Source organism: Salvelinus fontinalis, chromosome 39 (assembly GCF_029448725.1).
Source record: "Salvelinus fontinalis isolate EN_2023a chromosome 39, ASM2944872v1, whole genome shotgun sequence".
In the NCBI taxonomy this organism is placed as follows: Eukaryota; Metazoa; Chordata; class Actinopteri; order Salmoniformes; family Salmonidae; genus Salvelinus; species Salvelinus fontinalis.
The window spans coordinates 7,721,367-7,741,279 of NC_074703.1; the positions used below are offsets into that span (position 1 = coordinate 7,721,367).

The following is a 19,913-nucleotide window of genomic DNA, read 5'->3' on the forward strand; positions in this document are numbered from 1 at the left end:
AATCTTTACAGCAAGGCTCTGTACAAACTAACTAGCTAACATTAGCTAGCCAGCAAGCAATGGAAGTTGGAACTTTGACAAGTGAGCTCTAAAAACGATATAAAATTAAACGAAAATACTACTTGAATTTGTCATAATTTGGAGAATACTGTAAGAAATTGTAATAGAGACTGGAAACTAGTCTCTATTAACTAAACTAAACTAACTAACTAAACTATTATAAAATTATCCACCTCGTCCTATTGTCTCCTTTTGTTCTCCTTTACTGTTGACAGGAGAACAAGAGGAGACAATAGGACGAGGTGGATAATTTTATAATAAGGCCGTTTAATCACATGTAAAGATATCTTAGTAAAATCTTGCAGCAAGGCTCTTTCTTTCTGATTCTTATGGAACCGTCCGGAAAAGAGAGCTAGTTTAAGCAGTGGTACAGTTTTATATAGACAACAAGCAAAGTAGGTAGATCTGGAAGTCTGGCCTTCCGATTGGTCGATCTGGGTCTTGGGTAGTCCTGAACAGGCCTGGTGTCAACGTTCCATTGGTTCCTGAGGTAGTTCTTTGTCTTGAGCTCCAACCTTGAGTTGTGTGTCTGTGGTTATCATGGGGGAGGGGAATTATGTGTGTCTGTAGTTGGTGTCTTAATAAGTCCAGCATATGTCCAAGAGAAATGAGGAGTATGTGTATTTTGTATAAAATATGGCTTATGTTGAAATGTAGTTATTACTAGTGTCCAGTCTCTATTACAATTTCTTACAATACCTAAATAATTGTTAATTCATATTAATAGATAAGAAACATAACTTGCTGTATCTGTAGCTACCATTATTTCCTCATAGCCTGTTTCAGGAGAAAGGCGTTGCTTAGAAACGCAAGTACTCACCAGTGATGTATTTAAACCCTGGACTGCAAATTATGTGAATTGGCCACTGAGAGGCGTTGAAGCCACAGGTCAGTCATATTGGCCCTCCCCAGAAGGAGCAGTCCTCCATAGGATAGGAATGAATGGAATTCTACATGATTTTTTGTTGTTGTAGTGGGGACTGTAACATTTCAACTTAAAAAAAATAAAACACTTTAAAGAAATCTTTTATATATTTAGCTCTCATATAATTTTTAAAGTATGCATTAAACAGGGGTGCAAGATGGTTTTGAAGCCACCTCTCCTCCGTGCACCCAGCCACTGTAGCAGAGAGGTTACAGGACTAGACAGGCAGCTGATTTGTCAGGTCACTAGTTCTTCTGTAATCTAACAGCAAGGAATGTTTCTTCTAGTTACATTCTTCGTCCGATTGTAATGTAACAGTAGTAACTTTACGTCGTCCCCTCGCCCCGACACGGGCGCGAACCAGGGACCCTCTGCACACATCAACAGTCACCCATGAAGCGTCGTTACCCATCGCTCCACAAAAGCCGCGGCCCTTGCAGAGCAAGGGGAAACCCTACTTAATGTCTCAGAGCAAGTGAAGTAACTGATTGAAATGCTACTAGCGCGCACCCGCTAACTAGCTAGCCATTTCACATCCGTTACACTCACCCCCCTTTCAACCTCCTCCTTTTCCGCAGCAACCAGTGATCCGGGTCAACAGCATCAATGTAACAGTATAACTTTACATCGTCCCCTCGCCCCGACACGGGCGCGAACCAGGGACCTTCTGCACACATCAACAACGGTTGCCCACGAAGCATCGCTACCCATCGCTCCACAAAAGCCGCGGCCCTTGCAGAGCAAGGGGAAACCCTACTTAATGTCTCAGAGCAAGTGACGTAACTGATTGAAATGCTACTAGCGCGCACCCGCTAACTAGCTAGCCATTTCACATCCGTTAAATAATCTATACATTCTATGCCCTTTACAGGTATTACAACTGTCTTTGATTGTTGTGTCTGTATGTAGACAACTATTTTTAATAAGCACACACACAGGTCACTGCTAGACAAATAATAAGGTACTGATGAGAGTTTATTGTATTATAGCTGCATTACATGAGAAGATAAAAATGTATTTATTCAAGTGAATTTTAAAAGCTAACATACAATGTTTATTATGCATCAAAAAGTTCCATTGTGGGAAGTTTTAGACATTTCAACACATCTTCAGCACCTCTCATGACTTGAGTTCTAAAACAAAGATAGATATTACATAAAATGTCCAGAAATGTACAGCTGTTGGATAGCTTTTAGGGAAATATAGGTATAGAAGGACAACTAATACTGGTACCTTGGAAGATATAAAGCAAGCAACTTTATAAATCCATTGACACAAAATAACAAAACAAAAATCTACATTAAGTCAACACAATCAAACAACCCAACAAAATTACTGAATACTATGCAAGGTCTAACATACAAAACATTTTCCAACAAATGTTAACACAAGATAAAACATGCATTATATTTATCTCCAAAAGGTCAGAATCCATCAGGATTAGTGATTCCATAATCATATCAATTAATCACCCCCCCCCCCCCCCCCCCCCAAAATATATATATTAATTTAGTCTCCTAATTTAGCTCAAGTCATTTAAAACAAGTCTCTTGTTTTCAATCAAGATGACATTTCCTGAGCCCTAACCAGTTTAATGGCGAGTTATCACAAGCCGACATAAGTTAAAAACAAACTTTTTATATTTCTATTCAAATGGTGGCACTTAAATGAATAGGCTAATGGCATGAATAATATAGCATTTTGTGTTCTGGATTTGTCAACGTGTAACAAACAGTTACAGATCAACTTTATTTAACCTACGCTCTGCACAGCATAAAGAATATGAAATGTGATGTTATAAAAATGGGCGACATGATTCTAAATATATAGGCCTTTCCCTTTTGTCATAAAGTCTATGAAATGGGTATAAATGTTCTTTGTAACAGTAGCACTTCATGAACATTCTACCCTTTTCCGATGACACCCTCCAAAATAACAACAGGAGAATGGATGTCGAGCACTCCCTTCCATGCGAACGCAGATTCACAACGTACCCGAATCTAACTAAAAAAGGACCTTGGGAAAGATTCCTCACACAAAACACTAGGGTCCGTTTTTAGGTATGAATCTACACAAAATCTCCCTAACAGATCAGGTCAGGTGTCACAAAGCCGATGTCGCAATAAACGACAGTGCGAGGTGGATTAGTCAAAGCTTGTACGTGCACCACAATCGCTCGTTGTCATTTTCCTGACGCACCTCTAATGCACGTACCCCGACATTCTAGACAAAATGTAGATGTGATACTACTTCATCTAAAGCCTAAGGGAAGGAGGGTTAGGGATAGGGGAGCGATTGCAGCCACAAGGAATCAGAACAACCACTGGGGGGGTGGATTTAGCTAGCTGCTAAGTCTTTCCTTTCTTCACCCCTTTTTCAAATAAGGTGTTGTCAGCTCCAGCTTTGTATTGCTCCTGGCTCGGTAGGTAGGTTGGCGGTCCTAGTTGGAGTTCACAGGGTTCTGTATGCTGGGGTCCTGAGGTGTTGTGGCTGCCGGTGGAGGCGCCGTGTTACTGAAGAGCAGGGTCTTGAGGATCATCATGTAGAAGGGGCTGTAGACCTGCTTGTTGAAGTTGATCAGGCTGACGAAGGTGACCGCCAAGGAGGTGAGCTCCGGTTGGATCAGGGCCAGGCCTCCGGGCGTCGGGGGCGGATTCACGTGAGAGTTGGGCGTGGCGAGGAGCACCCGGAAGTACTGCTGGACCCTTCCCTCTGGAGAGGAACGGAGAAGAGGCACAGAACAAACAGAGTGATCAGAAAAACAGGCACGAGACAATTGTGAGCTATTCAAGCAATTCAATAAACTGGAGGAAAATGTCACGCAATGTACAATTACACAGTCCATTCGGAAAGTGTTCAGACCCCTTCCACATTGTTACATTACAGCCTCATTCTAAAATTGATTAAAAAAAAGAAATCCTCATCGATCTACACACATACCCCATAATGACTGAGCGAAAAAAAAAGTTTAGAAATGTACAAATGTATTAAAAATAAAACAGAAATACCTGATTTGCATAAGTATTCAGACCCATAGCTATGAAACTTGAAATTGAGCACAGGTGCATCCTGTTTCAATCAATCATCCTTGAGATGTTTCTATAACTTGATTGGAGTCCACCTGTGGTCAATTCAACTGATTTGACATGATTTGTAGAGGCACACACCTGTCTATATAAGGTCCCACAGTTGACAGTGCATGTCAGAGTAAAAACCAAGCCATGAGGTCGAAGGAATTGACTGTAGAGCTCCGAGACAGGATTGTGCCGAGGCACAGATCTGGGGAAGGGTACCAAAACACTTCTGCAGCATTGAAGGTCCCCAAGAACACAGTGGCCTCCATCATTCTTAAATGGAAGAAGTTTGGAAACACAAAGACTCTTCCTAGAGCTGGCTGCCCCAGCCAAACTGAGCCATCGGGGGAGAAGGGCCTTAGTCAGGGAGGGGACCAAGAACCCAATGGTCACTGACAGAGCGCCTCTGTGGAGATGGGAGAACCTTCCAGAAGCACAACCTTCTGTAGCACTCCACCAATCAGGCCTTTATGTTAGAGTGGCCAGACAGAAGCCACTCCTCAGTAAAAGGCACATAACAGCCCACTTGGAGTTTGCCAAAAGGCACCTAAAGGACTCTCAGACCATGGGAAACATTCTCTGGTCTGATGAAACCAAGATTGAACTCTGGCATGAATGACAAGCATCACGTCTGGAGGAAACCTGGCACAATCCCTACGGTGAAACATAGTGGTGGCAGCATCATGCTTTGGGGATGTTTTTCAGCAGCAGGGACTGGGAGACTAGTCAGGATGAGGAAAAGATGAATGGCGCAAAGTACAGAGAGATCCTTGATGAAAACCTGTTCCAGAGCGCTCAGGACCTCAGACTGGGGTGAAGTCTCTGAATGTCCTTGAGTGGCCAAGCCAGAGCCTGGACTTGAACCCCCACAAACCTCTCTAAAGACGTAAAATAGCTGTGCAGCAACACCCCCCCCATCCAACCTGACAGAGCTTATGAGGATCTGCAGAGAAGAATGGGATAAACTCCCCAAATACAGGTGTGCTAAGCTTGTAGCGTCATACCCAAGAAGACTCAAAGCTGTAATCGCTGCCAAAGGTGCTTCAACAGAGTACTGAGTAAAGGGTCTGAATACTTATGTAAATGTGAAATTTCCATTTTTTTATTTTGTTATAAATTTACAAAATAAAAAATGTAATAAAAATTGTTTTGTCATTATGGGGTATAGTGTGTAGATTGATGAGCAAAAACAACAACAATTTAATAAATTTTAGAATAAGGCTGTAACGTAATAAAATGTGGAAAAAGTCTGAATACTTTCTCCCGAATGCAATGTAGCTTGGCTGAGAACATTGCATTAAATATATACTATTAAATAATCAGTGAGCCATGTCAGGCCATCAGGTGTCGTTTTGCTTACCCACAAGACTGCGGATAGGGTTGTTTTCCTGGGTGATGCTGGTGATCTGGCCCTTGAGTGTGACCTGGAGTTCTGGGGGCAAGGCTGGGTAGTTCCTCTCAGTCAGGGACTTGTTGAGCTCACAGCAGATCTGACCACTGACGTTCCCCAAAGCCTCTGACAGGTTAAAGTCCCTGCAGAGTGGAGGAAGTTGTCAGTCTCAATTTTCCCATTGAAATTGATATATGTTTGTGTGTGTGTTATGTAGAACCTACGGTCTGTGCATGCCCTCCAGGAGCACGCTGGCCATCCTCTTGAGGCGCTCGGCCAGTGCGGGCAGCCCCGAGATGGGCCCTCCGATGGCACTGTAGACAATGAGCAGCACGGAGGCCACGGCCTTTAGCAGCTGGAGCCTCCGCTGGAGCTCCCGCAGACGCACCTCGTCTGTCATCAGGGTCTGAGTGGGTTAAACACACACACAAAGAGAGACTCAAATGGCCTTCACATATAGGGACGAATCATCAACTTAAGCCACATTTTTACTTAGTCTCCCATTGACATCAATGCATGACTAAATGAACATTCGACATTAGTGGAAGTTAGGATTCACCCCATGGAGACTAGATTTTAGACAATGGTCATTTAATAGACTTGTGGTTGTAAGTTGGTTGAAGGAGATGATACCTTCTTTCAGACACTTGTATTCATATGGAATTCACACACATTTCTGACAAACAAACCCTCTAGATAGTCTATATGCAAATAAACACCACAAATCCATTTGACCAAGAAGTATAATACACAGAAACAGAAGCAAACACCTGTCAACATCCTTGTCGCCTCTATTTACACACACACACACATTTCCCCTGTGACCATTCAGCAACACCCTCACCACTTGACAAACACACTGAATGTCACCTTTTCTTAATAACAAAAGATGAGTAATCCAATGGCAATCAAGATACAGTGGGGAGAACAAGTATTTGACACACTGCCGATTTTACAGGTTTTCCTACTTACAAAGCATGTAGGGGTCTGTAATTTTTATCATAGGTACACTTCAACTGTGAGAGACGGAATCAAAAAAAAAAAAATCAAGAAAATCACATTGTATGATTTTTAAGTAATTCATTTGCATTTTATTGCATGACATAAGTATTTGATCACCTACTAACCAGTAAGAATTCCAGCTCTCACAGACCTGTTAGTTTTTCTTTAACCTGTTAGGGGGGCAGCCCACACCGGTACACTTATGATATCCAGCTCAAAGTGCAGGGCGCGAAATTCAAAAGATATATTTTTTTAAATATTTAACTTTCACACATTAACAAGTCCAAGATACCAGATGAAAGGTGCACATCTTGTGAATCAAGCCAACATGTCCGATTTTTAAAATGTTTTACAGGGAAGACACAATATGTAAATCTATTAGCTAATCACGTTAGCAAAAGACACCAATATTCTTACTCCATCAGTTTATGACTCCATCAGTAGCTATCACAAATTCAGCCAAATAAAGATAAAAATAGCCACTAACCAAGAAACAACCTCATCAAATGACAATCTGATAACATATTTATTGTATAGCATATGTTTTTTTCAAAAAATTTGCATATTTCAGGTATAATTCATAGTTTACATTTCAGCTACAATCAGAAATTGCACCGAAAGCAGCCATAATATTTACAGACACCAACGTCAAATACCTAATTACTCATCATAAAACATTTCTGAAAAATACATAGTGTATAGCAATTGAAAGACAGGCATCTTGTGATTCTAGACAATATTTCCGATTTATTAAATGTTTTACAGCACAAACAAAATGTAGCGTGATATTAGCATAGCAGCAATAGCAAGAAAAAGTTGGGGGCCCACGACCAGTCAACATGCACGACAGATATATGAAATAACATCATAAATTGGCTCTTACTTTTGCTGATCTTTCATCAGAATGTTGAACAAGGTGTCCTCTGTCCAGATGAGTCGTTGTTTGGATTCAGAATGGCAAATTTCCCTCTTCATATAGCATGGGCACTTGCCAAGTGACACGGATTACTCCAAAGTCAACAAAGTTAGAAAACGGAACACGGCAAAACTCCCGAAAAAGTTTCAATAATCTGATTAAACTACATTGAAAAAACATACGTTACGATGATATGGTGACATAAATCAAATCTAAGACGGAGATGTTCGTCTTTCATAACCACAGCTAAACATAAGCCATTTCCGTGTCCTCTTTCGCGCGCTCCAGAAACAGGATTTGGACGGTCACGTCAAACAAAGATCTTTTATTCCACCTCAGACCAAGGTAGACACGAAATTTCTTCTCTCACCGCATCTAGACAGCCAGGGGAAGGCGTAGAAAGTGTTTGTAGACTCCTACGTCACACACCCATGTATAGGCATGAGGTTGAACAGAGGATAGATTTCTGACATTTCACTTCCTGGTCAGGAAAAGTGCTGCAAAAGGATTTCTGTTTCACTCAGAGAAATAATTCAAACGTTTTTAGAAACTAGAGAGTGTTTTCTATCCAATATTAATAATAATATCCATATTGTACGAGCAAGAATTGAGTAGGAAGCCGTTTGAAATGGGCACGATTTCACTGGCTACTCAACACTTTGCCTTGCAGCCATAAGAAGTTTTAAGAAGCCCTCCTGTTCTCCACTCATTACCTGTATTAACTGCACCTGGGCTCCATGCAAGATCTCACCTCGTGGGGCATCAATGATCATGAGGAAGGTGAGGGATCAGCCCAGAACTACACGGCAGGACCTGGTCAATGACCTGAAAAGAGCTGGGACCACAGTCTCAAAGAAAACCATTAGTAACACACTGCGCCGTCATGGATTAAAATCCTGCAGCGCACGCAAGGTCCCCCTGCTCAAGCCAGCGCATGTCCAGGCCCATCTGAAGTTTGCCAACGACCATCTGGATGATCCAGAGGAGGAATGGGAGAAGGTCATGTGGTCTGATGAGACAAAAATAGAGCTTTTTGGTCTAAACTCCACCCGCCGTGTTTGGAGGAAGAAGAAGGATGAGTACAACCCCAAGAACACCATCCCAACCGTGAAGCATGGAGGTGGAAACATCATTCTTTGGGGATGCTTTTCTGCAAAGGGGACAGGACGACTGCACCGTATTGAGGGGAGGATGGATGGGGCCATGTATCGCGAGATCTTGGCCAACAACCTCCTTCCCTCAGTAAGAGCATTGAAGATGGGTCGTGGCTGGGTCTTCCAGCATGACAACAACCCAAAACACACAGCCAGGGCAACTAAGGAGTGGCTCCGTAAGAAGCATCTCAAGGTCCTGGAGTGGCCTAGCCAGTCTCCAGACCTGAACCCAATATAAAATCTTTGGAGGGAGTTGAAAGTCCGTATTGCCCAGCGACAGCCCCGAAACCTGAAGGATCTGGAGAAGGTCTGTATGGAGGAGTGGGCCAAAATCCCTGCTGCAGTGTGTGCAAACCTGGTCAAGAACTACAGGAAACGTATGATCTCTGTAATTGCAAACAAAGGTTTCTGTACCAAATATTAAGTTCTGCTTTTCTGATGTATCAAATACTTATGTCATGCAATAAAATGCAAATGAATTACTTTTTAAAAAAATCATACAATGTGATTTTCTAGATTTTTGTTTTAGATTCCGTCTTTCACAGTTGAAGTGTACCTATGATACAAAATTACAGACCTCTAGACATGCTTTGTAAGTAGGAAAACCTGCAAAATCGTCAGTGTATCAAATACTTTTTCTCCCCACTGTATGTCTTGAATAAGCAAATAATTATTTTGAAACCGTCAAAGACACACACACTCCAACCTACCTCAGGCAGTGGGCTCTTGTGGTAGTCCCAGGTGAGGAGGCGGATGAATCCACTGTTGAAGACCAGGAAGGGACTTGGCAGGGCTTTCCCCGCCTTCCCATGGCCGTTGGGCTGCTCCACAGTTGGCATGGAGAAAAGCACTTCCTCCAGAGAGGACTTGATCCACTCAGTGGTATGGTCCAACGCACCTGATGAAGTTAGGACAGTCATTTGTATGGCATTTAATAGCGATTGACATCTTTCATTTAATGAAGTAGAGAAATCAAACCCACACTTCACATGCTGTACATACCACAACTCAAACATCCCCTAATACCATAAAGCAGTACAGGCACATAATTTACTTTGGAAGAAAACCAGCTGGACCTGAACCTTACACAGGAGCACACCCTGTTCCAGGAGCACACCCTGTTCAAACAATGAATGAATACTATGCTGACCTGTATGCACTCAACTGACAAATGTATTTGTAAAGGAACAGGGAAATGATCCAAACGCCAGTCCATTGCCAATAAGATGTTCCTCATAATAAACAAAGGTTAATAACAACGCAGACTCACTGGGAGTCTTCTCCACGATGCTCTGGAACTTGGCCCTCTCATACTCCACTGACTGCCTCTGCAGATCGGGCCGCAGGCTCTGGATGGTAAAGTTCACCATGTCCATCTTCATCAGGTCCAGCACCCGGAAGATCTCCCTGCTCAATGTAATAACACTCTCAAAACGGATGCTTCCAGAAGTAATACCTAGTGACTTGCCGTCATCAAACCCATGCCTCAACATCTGTACTTCTAGCTTCGGAGATCTAAAAGGGTCAATTGAATTTAACAATGGTGGACTTCAATTAAGTTGTAGAAACATCTCAAGGATGATCAATGGAAACAGAATACATCTGAGCTCAATTTCGATTCGCATAGCAAAGGGTCTGAATACTTATGTAAATAAGGTATTTTTTATATATTTATTTTCACATTTTGCAAAAATGTATAAAAACTGCTTTTCACTTTGTCATTGTGGTATTGTGTGTCGATTGATTACATTTTTTAAAATCCATTTTAGAATAAGGCTGTAACGTAACAAAATGTGGAAAAAGTGGTCTGAATACTTTCCGAATGCACGGTAGCTTTAGAGATCCAAAAGGATCAAATGGGTGCCAGCCATGTATGGCGATGGCTACAATTATCCAAATAAATATTCACAAGGGTTGGAAACAAAACTTTGCCCAAACGTACTTGTACATTGACATAATATTGTCGGGGCTCTCGCGGAGCTTCTTGACCTCGTTGTCACGGACTGGGGCACACAGCTTGCCCATGATGGTGACGATGTAAGAGGCCAGGCCCTGTATGTCCACCGCTTCCTTGTGCGCCTGCTGGCGAATCAAATCCATGTCCAGCACCTCCAGGATCTGAGTCCGCAGCCGATTGGCTCCCGGGCTCAGGAAAGACAACAGGATCTGTTCATAGTAAATGGTTTTTAAAAATGAAGGAAAGAAACAATATATAGCAAGAAGATACATTTTAAAAGCTATTAGCCATTTTAAATACATCCTTCTTGCGTACATTCACAATACACACAATTGGACAGGTGAAAGAACGGAATCCACTACATAACTGTTGCTTATCCACTTGTGTCAGATCAGTGATTACTGCTCAGGGAGTTAGAAATGATACGTTCTCAAAGTCTTCCAACAGGGTCATCTTCCTGAAAAGATAAGCTTTCCAACCATGGATTCATCAAGTTTGATAGAGGGGAAAGGGTCAAAGCTCACCTCTCTGATCTCCTCCAGCAGTTTGATGGTGTGCTCATACTCTGGTGGGTCATCATTCAGCTCAGACTCCAGGCCATCCCAGAACGCCTTGTGAACTATATCTTTGACTTGCTTCTCCAAACTGAAAATGAGAATTGAATATCATCAGTTGTCAATTGGCATTTGAGTAGCCCAAGTGATGGCCATGTTCACTGGGCGTCCATTTTGAGCTGGTAGGTACCTGTTCTGAGGTAGGTGGGGCTGCTCCACATGGAAGTCACGGTTGACAATGATCTCGTGGGCCAGGGTCAGGTTGGACAGGTCCCGGGCAGAAGACATGACATCATCCAGTGTTATAGTTTTGGGCGGGCTGGCTGTAAATAGGGGGCATAGATTTTTTTAAATAAGAACAAAAACAGTGTTGAGAGTAACCATTTTGCCATTTGAAAGCTCAACCAAAGTGGGGAGAAGGCACACAGTGTTGCATTCGGATTCTCTATACTACTCAAAGTGCTGACAACACCAATCCAATGCTTTTAAATCAATGATGGGAAGTGTGCAAGTGCACACTTTCTGGAAAACGGTAGGAAATGGAAATGCAATTTTTCGAGTGACATTTTAACAAGCCTAAGAAGCAGTCCTACTAAACAGGGAGAAAGGAGATCTACTCACAGGAGGGCGAGCTGTGCTTGCTGCTGGAGCAGTCACTGGTGAAGCTCTGGCGGGAGCAGTCAAAGTCGCTGGCAGACGTGATGCTGTTACAGCGGCCCGACGACGACTCGGCGTCGCTGCTGGCGTCCTCGCTAACAGTGGTGGACATGGAGGTAGGCCGCTCGTCATTCCCAGGCATGGTGGGATAGCGCTGCAGGCAGGCACAGCAGTTATGCATGCATGTATGTACAGTTGAAGTCGGAAGTTTACATACACCTTAAACTAAGTTTCAATGTATTTGGCTTTCACAACTCCTGACATTTAATCCAAATACAAATTCCCTGTCTTAGGTCAGTTAGGATCACGACTTTATTTTAAGAATGTGAAATGTCAGAATAATAGTAGAGATGATTCATTTCAGCTTTTAATTTCTTTCATCACATTCACAGTGGGTCAGAAGTTTACATACACTCAATTAGTATTTGATAGCATTGCATTTAAATAGTTTAACTTGGGTCAAATGTGTTGGGTAGACTTCCACAAGCTTCCCACAATAAGTTGGGTGAATTTTGGCCCATTCCTCCTAACAGAGCTGGTGTAGCTGAGTCAGGTTTGTAAACCTCCTTGCTCGCACACGCTTTTTCAGTTCTGCCTACAAATTGTCTATAGGACTGAGGTCAGGACTTTGTGGTGGCCACTCCAATACCTTGACTTTGTTGTCCTTAAGCCATTTTGCCACAACTTTGTAAGTATGCTTGGGGTCCATTTGGAAGACCATTGTCCATTTGGAAGACCCATTTGCGAACAAGCTTCAACTTCCTGACTGATGTCTTGAGATGTTGCTTCAATATATCCACATCATTTTCTTTTCTCATGAAGCCATCTATTTTGTGAAGTGCACCAGTCCCTCCTGCAGCAAAGCACCCCCACAACATTATGCTGCCACCCCCGTGCTTCGCGGTTGGGATGGTGTTCTTAGGCTTGCAAGCCTCTCTCTTTTTCCTCCAAACATAACAATGGTCATTATGACCAACCAGTTCTATTTTTGTTCCATCAGACCAGAGGACATTTCTCCAAAAAGTACAATCTTTGTCCCCATGTGCAGTTGCAAACCGTAGTCTGGCTTTTTTATGGCAGTTTTGGAGCAGTAGCTTCTTCCTTGCTGACCGGCTATGAGGTTATGTCGATATAGGACTCGTTTTACTGTGGATATAGATACTTTTGTACCCGTTTCCTCCAGCATCTTCACAAGGTCCTTTGCTGTTGTTCTGGGATTGATTTGCACTTTTCGCACCAAAGTACGTTCATCTCTACGAGACAGCACGCGTCTCCTTGCTGAGCGGTATGACGGCTGCGTGGTCCCATGGTGTTTATACTTGCGTACTATTGCTTGTACAGATGAACGTGGTACCTTCAGGCATTTGGAAATTGCTCCCAAGGATGAACCAGACTTGTGGAGGTCTACAATTCTTTTTCTGAGGTCTTGGCTGATTTCTTTTGATTTTCCCATGATGTCAAGCAAAGAGGCACTGAGTTTGAAGATAGGCCTTGAAATACATCCACAGGTACCCCTCCAATTGACTCAAATGATGTCAACTAGCCTATCAGAAGCTTCTAAAGTCATGACATAATTTTCTGGAATTTTCCAAGCTGTTTAAAAGGCACAGTCAACTTACTGTATGTAAACTTCTGACCCACTGGCATTTTGATACAGTGAATTATAAGTGAAATAATCTGTCTGTAAACAAATGTTGGAAAAATTACTTGTGTCATGCACAAAGTATATGTCCTAACCGACTTGCCAAAACTATAGTTTGTTAACAAGAAATTTGTGGAGTGGTTGAAAAATGAGTTTTAATGACTCCAACCTAAGTGTATGTAAACTTCCGACTTCAACTGTATGTATGTATGTATGTATGTATGTATGTATACATGTACGCATATAGCATTATTTAAGCCTACATGAGTACTGTAACATGTGGTTTGAATGCACTGGAATGTACCCACAAGTTTCTCTTACGGAAAAAAATAAGGGGTTTCTAAGTCTTGTGTAGTGGGGGTCAGGCAGTTGTAGCCAGAGCCTTGAGTTTGCACTTACATTCATTATCTAGCTATGTAGCCTATAAAAGGCTCTGGACTAGCAATTAGCTAGTTTAACCTAGCTTAACCTCCCTTTCCAAAGTCTGAGGTCCCCCAATAAAAACAATTGCACTACCTTACTGAAGACACTACTTTTTGGGTTTGGTGTGTTACCATTACCATGTGTGTGTGTGTGTGTGTGTGTGTGTTTGTGTTTTTGCCTGTGTTCCTGTTGCTAGGAGAGGAAGGGTGTAAAACACCACAGGACAGTATAACAGCTGTTAGGCCAGAGTGGCCATGGAAACAGAAGGAGGGCCATCCACTTGTGCCCCAGTTAAGATAAAAGGACACAGTTTCCAAAATGATTCAGACATTAGTTGACTTAACCCACTGGCTCGTCGCCAAACCCACTGGCTCCAGGTCATCTACAAGACCCTGCTAGGTAAAGTCCCCCCCTTATCTCAGCTCGCTGGTCACCATAGCAACGCCCACCCGTAGCACGCGCTCCAGCAGGTATATCTCTCTGGTCACCCCCAAAACCAATTCTTCCTTTGGCCGCCTCTCCTTCCAGTTCTCTGCTGCCAATGACTGGAACGAACTACAAAAATCTCTGAAACTGGAAACACTTATCTCCCTCACTAGCTTTAAGCACCAGCTGTCAGAGCAGCTCATAGATTACTGCACCTGTACATAGCCCATCTATAATTTAGCCCAAACAACTACCTCTTTACCTACTGTATTTATTTATTTTGCTCCTTTGCACCCCATTATTTCTATCTCTACTTTGCACCTTCTTCCACTGCAAACCAACCATTCCAGTGTTATTTTTTTTACTTGCTATATTGTATTTACTTCGCCACCATGGCCTTTTTATATATATTTTTATTTATTTATATATATATTTTGTTTGTCTTCACCTCCCTTATCTCACCTCACTTGCTCATATTGTATATAGACTTATTTTCACTGTATTATTGACTGTATGTTTGTTTTACTCCATGTGTAACTATGTGTTGTTGTATGTGTCGAACTGCTTTGCTTTATCTTGGCCAGGTCGCAATTGTAAATGAGAACGTGTTCTCAATTTGCCTACCTGGTTAAATAAAGGTGAAATAAAATAAAAAAATAAAAAGTGAGTGCTGATAAAAAAAAGAAAAAAAAATTTGGGATATTATCACCATAGTTTAGCTTACTTCCACAATTACAAAACAAAGGGACAGTGTTATGAATGGGATCGCATGAGTCTCCAGGGTAACATGATAACAGCGGGATTCTCAGCCAACCGTCCACAGATCCAGTTACACTTCACTGCTTAGACGAACAGGGTAATCATTCTCGCGTACCTCACATCGGTCCATGCAACATAAAGGCACCCTTCCAGCCATCCCGTCATTGAGATCAAGTAAACAACTTGGCCTACACTTTTTAGAACAATAAGTGTTGTTGAGGCAAAGCACTTGAATTTAGTCCAATATTTTTAAAATGGACCTTAAAACATTCCAATTCACTATGTCGAACTACTAGGCCAACGTGCCATATACAGAAGACACATTATCAGACGTGTGTTGCCCTGTTGGGCTATCTGGCAAAGAAAACACCAACAACTCCAGTCCAGAGAGCTAGGTGGTGCTTCCTTCTTATGGAGGAAGGCTGTGACTTTATAGTCTATGCCTGTGTGTAGTCTCAGTCATGACCTTCATCGTCATTCTCCTGTCAGACATGGCAAGGTCATAACCCATATCTCAACGGTCACAAGAGAAATGGAACGTCTGAAGTTGTTTGATACAGTGCATCCGGAAAGCATTCAGACCCCTTCACTTTTTACACATTTTGTTACGTTACTGACTTATTCTAAAATGTGTTAAATTGTTTCCCCCCCTCAATCTACACACAATACCCCATTATGACGATGCAACAACATTTTAGAAATTTGGGAAAACGTATTTAAAAAAATATCAATCTCACATTTACATAATATTCAGACCCTTTACTCAGTACTTTGTTGAAGCACCTTTGGCAGCAATTACAGCCTTGAGTCTTCTTGAGTATGACACTACTTCTTCCACTTAAGAATGATGGAGGCCACTGCAATCTTGGGGACCTTCAATGCTGCAGAAATGGTTTTGGTACCCTTACCTAGATCTGTGCCTTGACACAATCCAGTCTCGGCTCTCTACGGACAATTCCTTTGACTTCATGTCTTGGTTTTTGCTCTGACATGCACTGTCAACTGTGAGACCTTATATAGACAGGTGTGTTCCTTTCCAAATCATGTCCAATCAATTGAATTGACCACAGGTGGACTCCAATCAAGCTGTAGAAACACCTTAAGGATGATCAATGGAATCAGGATGCACAAAGCGCAATTTCAAATCTCATAGCAAAGGGTCTGAATACTTATGTAAATAAGTTTATTTTTATTTTTTTATATACATTTGCAAAAATATTTTTTTAAACTTTTCTCTTTGTCATTATGGGTTATTGTGTGTAGATTGAGGGGAAAAAATAATGTATTAAATTTTAGAACAAGGCTGTAACGTAACAAAATGTGGAAAAGGTCAAGGGGTCTGAACACTTTCCGAATGCACTGTATTTGCTTTCTAGATCAGCCCATGTCTATTGTGATGCCTGAAGTGATGTGCCCAGTCCTACCAATGAAGGATAAACAGACAGGTGATTCAGAGAGAATTCCTAAAGCAAATGCAAGTCAAAACATTTCAAAATTACTGCATTCGATTAGCTTGCTTAGACAGAGGCATTGATAAGGCAAACCAGCACAAGAATCTATGCTGACCATATTATTATTTATTTTTTCCAAGGAGCATGTGTGCGCCTAAATAGAAAGATGTAGGCGCACACAAAGACATTTAGGAGCACATTGCAAAATAGTTTATGTAATAAAGCTAGAATCCTTTATATTTCTAGGCACACTGATGCTCCTAAAATTAAATTCCAGGTCGCACAGCAAAATATTTAGGCGCATGTGTGAGTAAAATGGTTGCACAGTAGAGCCCTGACCCAGGAGGAAAAGGAACGTTACAGAGCAGGGATTGAGATGAAGGTCTGAAAGGCATTCGCCCATCGACCAAGTCAGGAGTATTTTGAATGCCCGAAGATTATGATCAAGTATGATCATTTTAAGCTATTTTCCCCTAGACAGGAACCAGAGAAACTAGAAAGACCAGACAACTGGAATATTTAGCATTTTGGTTGTTAACAGTAGAAAATAATATATATATATATATATATATATATATATATATATATCTCAAATGTCGTTAACAGTAAAAAAAAAAATTAAAAAAAACACAGAGCAGGCTCAACTTGCACGACTGCTCAGGTCACTTGCCCTGGGCAATAGGGCAACCCTTAATGTCAATCCCGGTAGAGCAACTGACACTTCACCACCACTTGACACTGCACAGTGGATATAAAAAGACTAGGATATGTCTATTACTGTAGTTAGGTGAGTTAGTTTGATATGATCACATTACAATCACAAAGCGTCCAGTATCCACATGAAGACAAAATAGCTACCCTTGTGCATGCAGTGCACAGACTATATCAGTGAACAACTGTGGGGAAAATAGCTTTCCATGGCAACGCTGTCATTGGTTGAATCCCATCGCTTGTCTAAACATATTGTTACCATGGTTACGCCATGGATTAGCAGTCTGACCGAAGTTGCCCTAAAAAAGACGCAGTAGGCTCTACAAGCCAGGATGTTGAATACAATTATATTTACACTTACTTTACCAGTTGTACATGCTGTTGATCCTTTTGGGGTTAGGTGGTGGAGATAGGGTATCCACAGGAAAGGGTTGTTTACCTGACTTTTTGCGGTGTCAGTAGTTTCTGTAACTTGTATTTTCAACCGTGTCAGGCATTGCATGTGTTGCACAATATGTCCATTTACTTTTATCAATAGTTAGCATTGAATTGTTTTTTTAAAAGTTACCTTGCCCAAGAGAGCGTGGTTATCAAAATGTCATGCCAGGGTAAGCCTACACGAAACACAGACCTTATATGACATCATTCTAAAATCCACAGGAGGCTGCTGAGGGGAGGATGGCTCATAATAAATGGCTGGAACATAACGAATGGAATGGCATCAAACATGGAAAATATGTTTAATGTAGATGATACTATTCCACTCCCAGCCATTACCACGAGCCCGTACTCCCAAATTAAGGTACCACCAATCTCCTGTGCTAAAATCTCAGATGGAAAATGAATGGTGAAAAAAATTATTGTAACCATTTCCGGGTTTTATGACTCATACTGTGGTACTCAATTGCATCAGTATTGATTTTTTATATACAACCATATACAGACCATTGTACTAAAAGTTGGGCAAAGAACACTTCCCTGTGAATACTTTGTCTCAGATCACCTCTTACATAAGGACAAAAATCAGCAGACAACTGGTAAAGTACAGTACCAGTCAAAACTTTGGACACACCTACTCATTCCAGTGTTTCTTTATTTGTACTATTTTCTACATTGTAGAATAATAGCGAAGACATCACAACTATGAAATAACACATATGGAATCATGTAGTATCCCCCCAAAAAATGTGTTAAACAATTCAAAAAATATTTTATATTTGAGATTCTTCAAAGTAGCCACCCTTTGCCTTGATGACTGCTTTGCACACTCTTGGCATTCTCTCAAACAGCTTCATGAGGTAGTCACCTGGAATGCATTTCAAATAACAGGTGTGCCTTGTTAAAAGTTAATTTGTGGAATTTCTTTCCTTCTTAATGCGTTTGAGCCAATCAGTTGTGTTGTGACAAGGTAGAGGTAGTATACAGAAGATAGCCCTATTTGGTAAAAGACCAAGTCCATATTATGGCAAGAACAGCTCAAATAAGCAAAGAGAAATGACAGTCCATCATTACTATTAAGACATGAAGGTCAGTCAGTGCGGAAAATGTCAAGAACTTTTAAAGTTTCTTCAAGTGCAGTCGCAAAAACCATCAAGTGCCATGTTGGAAAAGCATTCCAGGTGAAGCTGGTTGAGAGAATGCCAAGAGCGTGTAAAGCTGTCATCAAGGCAAAGGGTGGCTATTTTGAAGAATCTAAAATATAACATGTTTTGATTTGTTTAACACTTTTGGTTACTACATGATTGCATGTGTTATTTCATCGTTTGTCTTCACTATTAAAAATAAGGAAACCCCCTTGAATGAGTAGGTGTGTCCAAACTTTTGACTGGTACTGTACATTCAAATTTTGTATATTCAAACGTCTGACTTTTGATGGGAATGTTCACAAAAAGTGAGCCTGCGTGTTAGAGACGAGTCTTTCACTCTTGGATTCGTAGGCTATCCGTCGCTCGGCACTACAAGGCTGGTTACAGCAAATAGCATTTCCAGTTAAGCTGCAGTACACTGTACAAGCTGCATGTACAAAACAATATATCCACACACGCGTCACTGATAAGTACACGCGATCCTGCAGCACCAAAACAAGAGCGCTGGACAAGACTGAGAAGAGATCTGCCTGTGCCAAAAGAAACGCAAGACAATAACTATGTCGCTGAAAGGGTTTTAATTGATTGCAAAGCATGTTGATCCTCGCATCTAGTTACACAGGACGAATAGTACTGAAGCTACCAATCTAATTAAAATGTCGCTACAAGCAATAGCTGTTATTGTTACGGATGAAGTCACAAGCGCGATCGTGCAAGCGTAGCAGGCTAACGACGTTAGATTAATCTGACAAGGAGCTAAATGGCTTTTTAATAGCTAGAAGATATACATTGTTATGTTTGTAAACAAGAATGCTAACGCTAAATCACCTATTTCTAATGGGTTCGTAACTAACGTTACGATTACATACATCCAGCTCAATCACACCACCAAGGATAAACATGACCCAAACAATACATTGGTAACTAGCAACATCATAGTATAGGTGACTGTTGACAAGCTCAAAGGGTTTCGCTATCTAGCTAAGTTCCCAACTAGCATGTGCTAATGCTAACAAAAATATACGTCGAAATATAGCTATGTTTTACCTTTTTCACGTCTCCGCTGTGGGAGACTAGGTTATACACCAAAATAGTAGTTTGTAAAGGAGGTTGAGTCTAGTTAGCTGACGGCACTTTAGTATTTTTAAAGGTCCAAGACCACAGCTGGCTTGCTCTTCAATTTAGGCTAAACCATTCAGTAGCGGTGGGGTGTACTTTGTTGGGCA

At 41.5% G+C, this 19,913-nt stretch overlaps 1 protein-coding gene across 1 annotated transcript; it reads right to left on the bottom strand.

Moving 5' to 3' along the window:
* Window positions 1-1,942: 1,942 nt before the first annotated feature.
* Window positions 1,943-19,850, bottom strand: LOC129838940 (T-complex protein 11-like protein 2). Its single transcript, XM_055906216.1, has 10 exons — window positions 19,735-19,850; window positions 11,654-11,843; window positions 11,223-11,355; window positions 11,003-11,123; window positions 10,464-10,687; window positions 9,792-9,928; window positions 9,232-9,419; window positions 5,674-5,855; window positions 5,420-5,592; window positions 1,943-3,697 (listed from the first exon to the last, which is right to left on the bottom strand). The coding sequence occupies exons 2-10, from the start codon at window positions 11,829-11,831 to the stop codon at window positions 3,426-3,428; spliced, it is 1,608 nt and encodes a 535-aa protein (XP_055762191.1). The 5' UTR covers window positions 11,832-11,843; window positions 19,735-19,850; the 3' UTR covers window positions 1,943-3,425.
* Window positions 19,851-19,913: the final 63 nt, after the last annotated feature.

Coding starts and splice junctions, on each gene's coding strand:
- LOC129838940 (XM_055906216.1), bottom strand. CDS start 11,831: ATGCCTGGGAATGACGAGCGGCCTACCTCCATGTCCACCACTGTTAGC. Junction 11,356..11,653: donor CAAGCACAGCTCGCCCTCCT/GTGAGTAGATCT, acceptor CCCTATTTACAG/CCAGCCCGCCCAAAACTATA. Junction 9,929..10,463: donor AATATTATGTCAATGTACAA/GTACGTTTGGGC, acceptor TACATTGAGCAG/GGAGATCTTCCGGGTGCTGG.